The sequence below is a fragment of the Lycium barbarum genome, chromosome 11 (assembly GCF_019175385.1).
Source record: "Lycium barbarum isolate Lr01 chromosome 11, ASM1917538v2, whole genome shotgun sequence".
Lineage (NCBI taxonomy): Eukaryota > Viridiplantae > Streptophyta > Magnoliopsida > Solanales > Solanaceae > Lycium > Lycium barbarum.
This window is the reverse complement of record NC_083347.1, coordinates 30,664,407-30,673,400: the sequence shown is the minus strand read 5'-3', so window position 1 is coordinate 30,673,400 and position 8,994 is coordinate 30,664,407. Positions and strand designations below refer to the sequence as shown.

Sequence of the window (8,994 nt, the reverse complement as noted above, 5' to 3'; positions counted from 1 at the left end):
TAGATCTAAATTGAATTTTAAAAGAGAGAGATTTAAAATTTCGGAAAAGGATCAAAATCACCCTTCAACTATGCTAAATAATCTAATTGGACAAGAATTAGGATTTACGGCTCAGCCGTTAGAAAACAAGGGTAAAAGTGGCAGTCCGCGACTTAAGTAGCACAAAAAATAAAAAGTTGAACCAAACTAGTACAAAAAAAAAAAAACATAAGTAGTATTCACGCACGAAATTCGTGCGTGAAAGGACCAAACTGCAAAAACGCAGTTTTAGCCTTTCACGCACGAATTTTGTGCGTGAATGGGTCAAACTGCAAAATTGCAGATCAGGCCTTTCACGCACGAAATTCGTGCGTGAATAGGGTCAACAAATATTGACCCCATCTTCCCCACCAGCGACTGCTCCCTTCCTCACCCCCATTAAAGCCCGTTCCAGTGGTCCCATCCCCCTTAAAACGATAATTTCATGTTATTTTTCAATCCAAAACTCAATATTCTTGGTATATTGAAGTGTAGGAACAAGTTTCTAAGGTTGAAATTTCAGAATAGAGCGGCGTATAACATATTTCAAAAACGCCAAAAAAGCTTCAATCTAGGTATTTCACTATGAATTTTCTATTACATTGTTAAATATATTATTACCCTAAACATGATCATTGTATAACTGTGGTGCATTACTCGTCGTTTTTTTTTTTTTTTTTTTTTTTTTGCGTTTTTGGGCAGTCCGTGCACTGTTGGGACTGCCCATTTTTTCATTTTTTTTATTTGTTTATCTATTGTTAATTAGTTAATTATTTATTGCTTGTTTATTTAGTATTTGTTAATTTTTGGATTAGCGACTTAAGTATTTGTTAATTGTTGGATTAGCGACTTAAGTATTTATTAATTGTTAGACTAGCTATTTCAATTGTTAGACTGGCTAATTATTTATTTTGTTTTGTTAAGCCAATTGTTTATTTGTTAATAATTTCTTAATTGTTTCATTAGTTAATTAATTGTTTATTTGTTAAATATACGATAATAATTTATTAATTTTTTGATTAGTTACTTAATTGTTTATTTATTAAATATGTGATAATAACTTGTTAATTATTTGATTAGTTAGTTATTTGTTTATTTATTTATTATTTATACTAATTGTATGCTAACTAATTGTTAATTATTTGACTTATCTTTATATTTTAGGAATGAAAACCCTTAGTTTAGGATTCTTAACCCGTAGCTTAGGATTGAAAACCCTTAATATAATTTTCTATAAAAGATTACATAACTAATATTACTTGTTAATGATTTATTTAAAATACGTAAAACAAATGGGTCACCACAATCTTTAATAAAATATTCGATAAAAGATTACATAACTAATACTAATACTACTTGTTAATGATTTATTTAAAATGCGTAAAATAGATGGATCACCACCCTCTTGATCCGGGGCCCTTCGACCGACAGTTACTGTATCTTCAGCCCGAGCATAGGTCGCAACATATATGGACAACCGACCTGCAGCCTGAGTCTCAGGTCCGTACCCGGTTAGGGGACTCAGCATGGGAGATCTTAGCTGCTCGTCCACCACATCCTCGTGTCCTGGATATACTACGTCGGGGTGGTATCTACCGGTGCGGGTACAGCACGATAGGTCGCTAGTGACGGCATTGATTGAGAGGTGGCGACCGGAGACGCACACATTTCATCTCCGCACCGGTGAGGCTACCATTACCCTTCAGGATGTGGAGGTCATTTATGGGCTACAGGTTGATGGACGCCCATTGTATATTGAGGAGCCTCCTGTGCTGCCGCCTTACCGGGGTGAGTTGATTAGGCTCACCGGTTTCGCGGCTCTGGATGGTCATATTTCCGGCCATAGTCGGCTTTTGTTGTCGGCCCTTTACGCTCACTTGCGCCTCATAGACATGCAGCATCCGATTGGAGAGGGCACGCCTCAGGCTGATGTTGATCGACGTGCGCGTCTATACCTACTCATCATATTCGGGGCCATCCTATTCCCGAACACTTCGGGTTCGCATATGAGCTTGAGGTATCTTCGGTATATCGACGATCTCGCCGAGATAGGATGTTATAGTTAGGGCGCTACTGTGCTGGCCTACATGTATCGAGGATTATGCCGATGTTCTATGGGCACGAGGGTAGAGGTTCCTGCATTTTGCTCTTTAAGTATGTGTAACTATACACAAAATATATTTATTTAAAACGACGACTGATAATTTTTTTTTAATTGACTATATTAGATATGGGTGTGAACTAGGTAGAGACCTTTTCAGCCCATACCAGTTGACCCTCCCGCTGACTATCTTACTGTCCCGATGCCATACGCGCGGAGATGGTCGCGAGGCGTACGCCGACGTGTGGAGACGCACCACAGCCTTCTCCCGTTTAGGGATCAGCTAGACCGCATGGCGGCGCAGACGGTATGTTCATAGTTTGGATTCACACGCTAGACCACATAACTACTATTTTAGTCTTTTGTTGTTAACTTGTTCAATTCTTTTTACAGGCTTTTATATGGACGCCGTATGATCATATTTTGGATGAGCTGCCGGCGTTTTGTAGGGCTGGTCAGCACATGTGGATGTCGTGGTGTCCATTGATACATATGGATATCGTTGAGTATCACGCGCCCGACCGTGTGTTACGGCAGTTTGGGTATGTACAGAATATACCCGTGGCTACGGTTTGGGAGCATGACCACTATGCGAGGGACGAGCGTGCGGGCGTCAATGATGCATGGCGACTCCATATGCAGCAGCAGGTCCAGAGTTGGGATGTGAGGATGGCGAGCCTAGCGGTGGTCGGACATGACACTCCCATCCATGTGTACATGGAGTGGTACATGCGGATCACTCGCATCATTATTGGCAACCCCTCTAGGCGTCGTCCAGATGGCCTGGGATATGTAGCTCTCGCAGGAGCGTACGAGGCGCTGGTAAGTTTTATTAGTCTTAAACTTAAACCATCGTCTTATGTACTACTTTACAAATTTATTCAATTGTTAATATTGACAAACATATGCAGGTACGGACCGTTCAGACGATGCGCTATGAGAGCACTGCCCGTACGGAGTCCCCCGAGACGGCGGAGTACGCAGCACGGATGATTGAGCTTGCCGAGACTGGTATGAGACAGGCACATGGCTTTGAGTGTCTCCATGAGCGTGTTCCCCGTGCCCCACCTGGGGCAGCAGGTAGCCGTGGTCGCCGAGGAGCTGGTGGCCGTCGCAGAGGTGCTAGGGCTGGCAGAGGTGATGAGGCTCCGTCGACAGATATCCCATCGACTTCTCATTCCCGGCCGTCGACTTCACAGACACCTCTGTATACGCTGAACCTTTTTCCAGGTTATGTGCCCTGGCCTTCACTTTCAGATCCACCAGTTCGTGATCCACAGGGTGAGCGGCCTGTTCGTGATCTACAGGGTGGCCTACATTTGCAGTTCGACGACTCCATGTTCGAGGACTTCGTGTTTGATATGGCACCATCTGCATCTCCTGCTCCAGCGGCCGCTCAGGTGCCCTCTCAGTAGGCATCTATGGAGGCCGTCGACACACAGGTTTGACTTTTACAATAAAGTGGAAATAATTTATTAATTATTTTTTATTTCAGTTCCGTTTTAGAATAAATCAAATCTAAATTATTTATATATTATTTCAGGTTCATTGTTCTACGCCTGTGGGTCCACAAGAGCGACCCATCCAGGAGACTACCTCATATTCACCACCACACCCATCTCAGGAGCCTACTCAGGCGCCCGTTGACACACAGGTTCTATTAAATAAATAACGTTAATGTATTCAATATAAAAAATAAATGGTACTAATTATTATATACTTTTCAGGTTCATCCTTCGGCGCCTGAGGTGGCGACTCCTGACGAGGTAGAGTTCGAGATACCAGACCTAACTCAGCCTGAGGTTCTGAGTGTGCCAGCGGGACCAGATCCCAAGAAGAAGCACGTTTTACTCAAGGGAGCACGTGCCAGGCAAAGAGATGATGATCATGACTTGGAGCGCCCGATTATTAAGAGGAAAAAAGGCGATGGAGACGATGACGAGGGCGGTGGGGATGGTATGAGCCTTAGGCCTAGGGATAGTCTCCGGCATACTATATGTGGGACCCATCCTCGATAGTGTATATACATTAGTGTTGTAAAATTTATCGTAAATAACATATATTTTTTGCATATTTAGTCTTTATTATTGTTTCAGATCGTAAATTGAAAGTGCAGCAACTACCACAGAAACCCTAAAATCTGTGCGTGAAAGTGGAAAAATGTATTTTACCCTTTCACGCACATATTTCGTGCGTGCCTAATGAAAGCATATTTTCCCCTTTCACGCACAGATTTTGTGCGTGAAAGTGAAAAAATATATTTTACCCTTTCACACACAGATTTTGTGCGTGAAAGTGCACCAACTCACATAAACCCTAAAATCTGTGCGTGAAAGTGGAAAATATATTTTTTCACTTTCACGCACAAAATTTGTGCGTGAAAGTGCACCAAGTTGCCACGTAAACCCTAACATTTCAGGAATCTATGACACATAAAGGCTTGATTTGACAATACGTTGCTGCAATATTTGACCGTTTTGTATTGCGCACCATTTTAATGCGCACTATAAGTATTGATTTGACAACATTTCAGGAATCTATGACACATAAAGACTTGATTTGACAATACGTTGCTGCAATATTTGACCGTTTTGTATTGCGCACCATTTTAATGCGCACTACAAGTATGGATTTGACAACATTTCAAGAATCTATGACACATAAAGGCTTGATTTGACAATACGTTGCTGCAATATTTGATCGTTTTGTATTGCGCACCATTTTAATGCGCACTACAAGTATGGATTTGACAACATTTCAGGAATCTATGACACATAAAGGCTTGATTTGACAATACGTTGCTGCAATATTTGACCGTTTTGTATTGCGCACTACAAGTATGGATTTGACAACATTTTAGGAATCTATGACACATAAAGGCTTGATTTGACAATACGTTGCTGCAATATTTGACCGTTTTGTATTGGGCACCATTTTAATGCGCACTATAAGTATGGATTTGACAACACACCACGCATGACGATTTCAGGAATCTATTTAACTTGAAGGCTTGACGAGTGAAAAACTCATCAATTGCATAAGTCTAAGTCTTACAAGTCACAAAAAGAAATCAAGCTTCATTGAAAAAATGTCTCAAAATGCTTCACGTGTTAAGGTTTCACTATTTTGGGATGGAGATATCGTCGAGGACAATTACTCCATTCGTTATAGTACCAAACCAAAAGCCCATGTTAAATTTCCAACAAATTTAGATTATGAAACACTAGTCATGTACATGCATGAAAGAATGAAAACTACACCCACTGAGTTTGGAATCTCAATAACTGGCAGATATCCACAAACAATATCAAACGGTGTAGTGCGTTATGGCATGCACAATATCAACGATGATGAATCTTTGAGTGATTATTTGGGATCACCGGAAGAATATCGTGATTTAGTATTCATTAATGTTCTTGAGATGTATGTTGAAAAGATACCTCGGGAAGAAATCCCTCAAGTCCAGCCTGTTCATGGTAACACATATGGGGACTTTAATTCCTATAGAGACATTTTGAGTGGTCAAGTGCCGCTGGAAAATCTAAGCCAGCAATTTAATCAAGCTTACAATGAAAATTGGTAAATATGAGTTTTTTATATTATTATTACGTGTAGTAGCATGTGTTTGTTGTATGAATTGGTAATAACCAGTTTTCAAATCTTAATAGGAACTATTCTCAAAACTCACCAGTGGTACCAAATATGGATGTTGGTCAATCCTCTCAGTTCGGTGGAGTTAATCATTCTCCACACCATGACAGTGCTTATGAACAACAGTAAGTTCATCACCTTGATATTAATTTATCTATATATATGTATGAAGTTGGTATTTAAAATATGTTATTTTTTATGTAGGAGGATGAATGCACTTAATAATGAAGATTTTCCTAATTATTATGAGTCATCATCAAGTGATGATGATGAAATAGCTAATACTGCAGAGGTAACCGATGATGAAGACGATGACGATGTTCAAGTTGGTATGACCAACAGTATTCCTCAAAGCCAAAACCAACAAGAATCAATACACCACCACATACCACCATCGATGGCTGAAAAACCAACTTCTGAAAGCCCAATTCAATGACATTCTAACAATATCCCTTATCTGGATAGCCTGCAGGGTCGTGATGATGCATTTGTATTCACAAGAGAAGATTATGATAGTCGCTTAAAAACCTGGATTGAACCTAAGGATCTCAACAAAGATCGATGCTACCTTGCAAAGGGAATGTTGTTCGCATCCAAAAAAGCTTTGCAACGGGCTGTCAAAATTTATTGTTTTAAGGACATGAGGGAGTTTAAGGTTCATCTATCAACCTCAAAGATATGGAGGCTAGTTTGTAAACGACGGTATCAAGGTTGTGAGTGGTTGCTTCGGGGAATTGTTAAGCCTGATGGTATGTGGGCTATCACAAAATTCCGCGAAAGACACACTTGTGATATGGAAGAAAATCGAGCAGATCATTATAATTTAGATACAAACATGATTGCTCAAGTGTTACTTAAAGACATTGCCGAAACGCCAAGGTAACTTATCCTACCTAGTACATTATATGTCTTATATCAATTGAAAGATCATTACTCCATGTTGTTTGTTTAAACTTGTGCAGGTTCCCTATCAAAGATTGTATTCGAAACGTTCAAGTATTATATCGTAAAACTATAAGCAACATAAAGGGATTTCTCAGGCGTAGATGCGCTTTTGAGATGGTCTTTGGAAATTGGCATACTTCTTTTCAATCGCTGCCAAGGTATATGGCAGCTCTACAACATTTTAATCATGGTACTGTTGTAGAGTGGCGACTTATAGAGGGTAAAATCTTCAACTTCGTATTTTGGACATTCAAACCATGCATTGATGGTTTTGCTCACTGCCGACCAGTGATATCCATAGATGGTACGCATGTATATGGTGCCTACGACATCAAGCTCCTAATTGCAATAGGAATGGATGCCAATGGGTCAATATTTCCTCTTGCTTTCGCAATTGCCGCTAATGAGAGCAACGACACATGGGGGATCTTTTTGACCCATTTGAAAACTCATGTTATTAAGGATCGTACCGGCATATGCGTGCTGTCTGATCGTCATAAAGGCATATTGCACAATATAGATAATTTACCGGGGTGGCAGCCTCCCTTTGTTTACCATCGCTATTGTTTAAGGCACTTGAAGGCAAATTTGCAATCAACGTTTCACAATGGCACTCTAAACAAATTGATGTGGGGGGCTGCGATGGAGCATCAACAATGAAAATGGGCTGCAAAAATGGATCTGATCAGGTCAGTGAGTGAACCCGCATACGTTTGGTTGATGAAGCTCGATGTTGAAAAATGGACGCTTCATGCTGATGGAGGAAAAAGATGGGGCATGCTCACAACAAACAACTCAAAGTCTTTCAACGGCTTGCTGAAATTTGCTCGAGGACTACCTATCACCGCAATGGTGAGAATGACTTTCAAGCAGGTGGTGGAGCGATTTGTTGTTAGGACAAGGCAGGCCAGAGCGATATTAGCCGACGGCGGGACATGGATGCCAAAGCCCTTCAAAACTATGGAGCATTATAGGAAAAAATGTGAGCGTCACCAAATGACCGAGTATGACCCAATTCAACATGTGTATGAAGTTAGGAGGGGTTATTACAACGGTAAGGGTGGAAACGTGCATACCGTTTCTGAGGCAACAAGAACATGCACTTGTGGTAAGTGGCAAATGTACCACATGCCGTGTTCTCATGCTGTCAAGTGCTTCGAGAGAATGAGAAAAACGGTAACAAATTATGTGGAGGGGGAATACAAGGTCCACAGTTACCTTAGAGCATATTCCGGCCAATTCCACCCACTTGGTAATGAAGCTTATTGGCCAAACGAGCCATTTTCGATGGTTGCTAACAAGGATTACATTAGAAAATTGGGCATTAACTCACGGAGTCGTAGACCCAATCAAATGGATGTTAGTGAAAGAACTTACTCTCGCAAGTGCTCTATATGTAAGCAATATGGCCATGACAAGCGTTCGTGTGGGCAACAAGGCCGTGGTAGTACAAGCACGTCTCAAAGTAATAGATCCTCTAGAACTTGAAGATTGTATTGTTATTGTAATTTATTATTGTATTGCTTTGAATTAGTATTGTAATTAAATGGAATGAATTATTTTTTAATTAGTATAGACCTCTCGTATTGGATGAATTATTATTAAATCAAATATTTAAATTTGTACATTCAAATATAATAAAACACTTAAATCAAAACCCTATAAATATTACAAGTTTCAAAACTTGCTTCGGGGCACTTTAGAACCCCTAAAACGACGATCCAAATGTTTAGGTGACTTGATGTAATGAGCCGATATTATTGTACGCAAAAAAATATATTAAGTTTTACATAAAATATTGATATTTTGGGATTTTAAAATATGACTAATCTTTGCCCAAAGTATGGAAAAGAACGTGATTGGAAAGGTAACGCAAAAAAAAAAAAAAAAAAAAAAGCCGCACCATTAACGCACAAAATTCGTGCGTGAAAGTACTAGTCTTCTTTTTTTTTTGGATGACCCATTCACGCACAAAATTCGTGCGTGAAAGGCCAAAACTGCGTTTTTTGCAGTTTGGTCCTTTCACACACGAATTTCGTGCGTGAATACTACTTATGTTTTTTTTTTTTTTTGTACTAGTTTGGTTCAACTTTTTATTTTTTGTGCTACTTAAGTCGCGGATTCGTAAAAGTGGTGTAATTATTTAGACGACGAGGACAATTTGATTCCAAAAAAGAACGGAAGTCAAAAATGTTCTCTTTTTATTGCTAAAGGGTAATGTTGGAATAAATACATTTTTGTTCGAAATATCAAGCATCACACTTTGTTGTTCTTTTCAT

At 39.8% G+C, this 8,994-nt stretch overlaps 1 protein-coding gene across 1 annotated transcript; it reads left to right on the top strand.

Moving 5' to 3' along the window:
* The first annotated feature begins 2,692 nt into the window (after positions 1 to 2,692).
* LOC132619670 (uncharacterized) lies at positions 2,693 to 3,534 on the top strand. Its single transcript, XM_060334504.1, has 2 exons — positions 2,693 to 2,941; positions 3,031 to 3,534. Exons 1-2 carry the CDS (start codon positions 2,756 to 2,758, stop codon positions 3,532 to 3,534), a joined length of 690 nt encoding a protein of 229 aa, XP_060190487.1. The 5' UTR covers positions 2,693 to 2,755.
* The last annotated feature ends 5,460 nt before the right edge of the window (positions 3,535 to 8,994 follow it).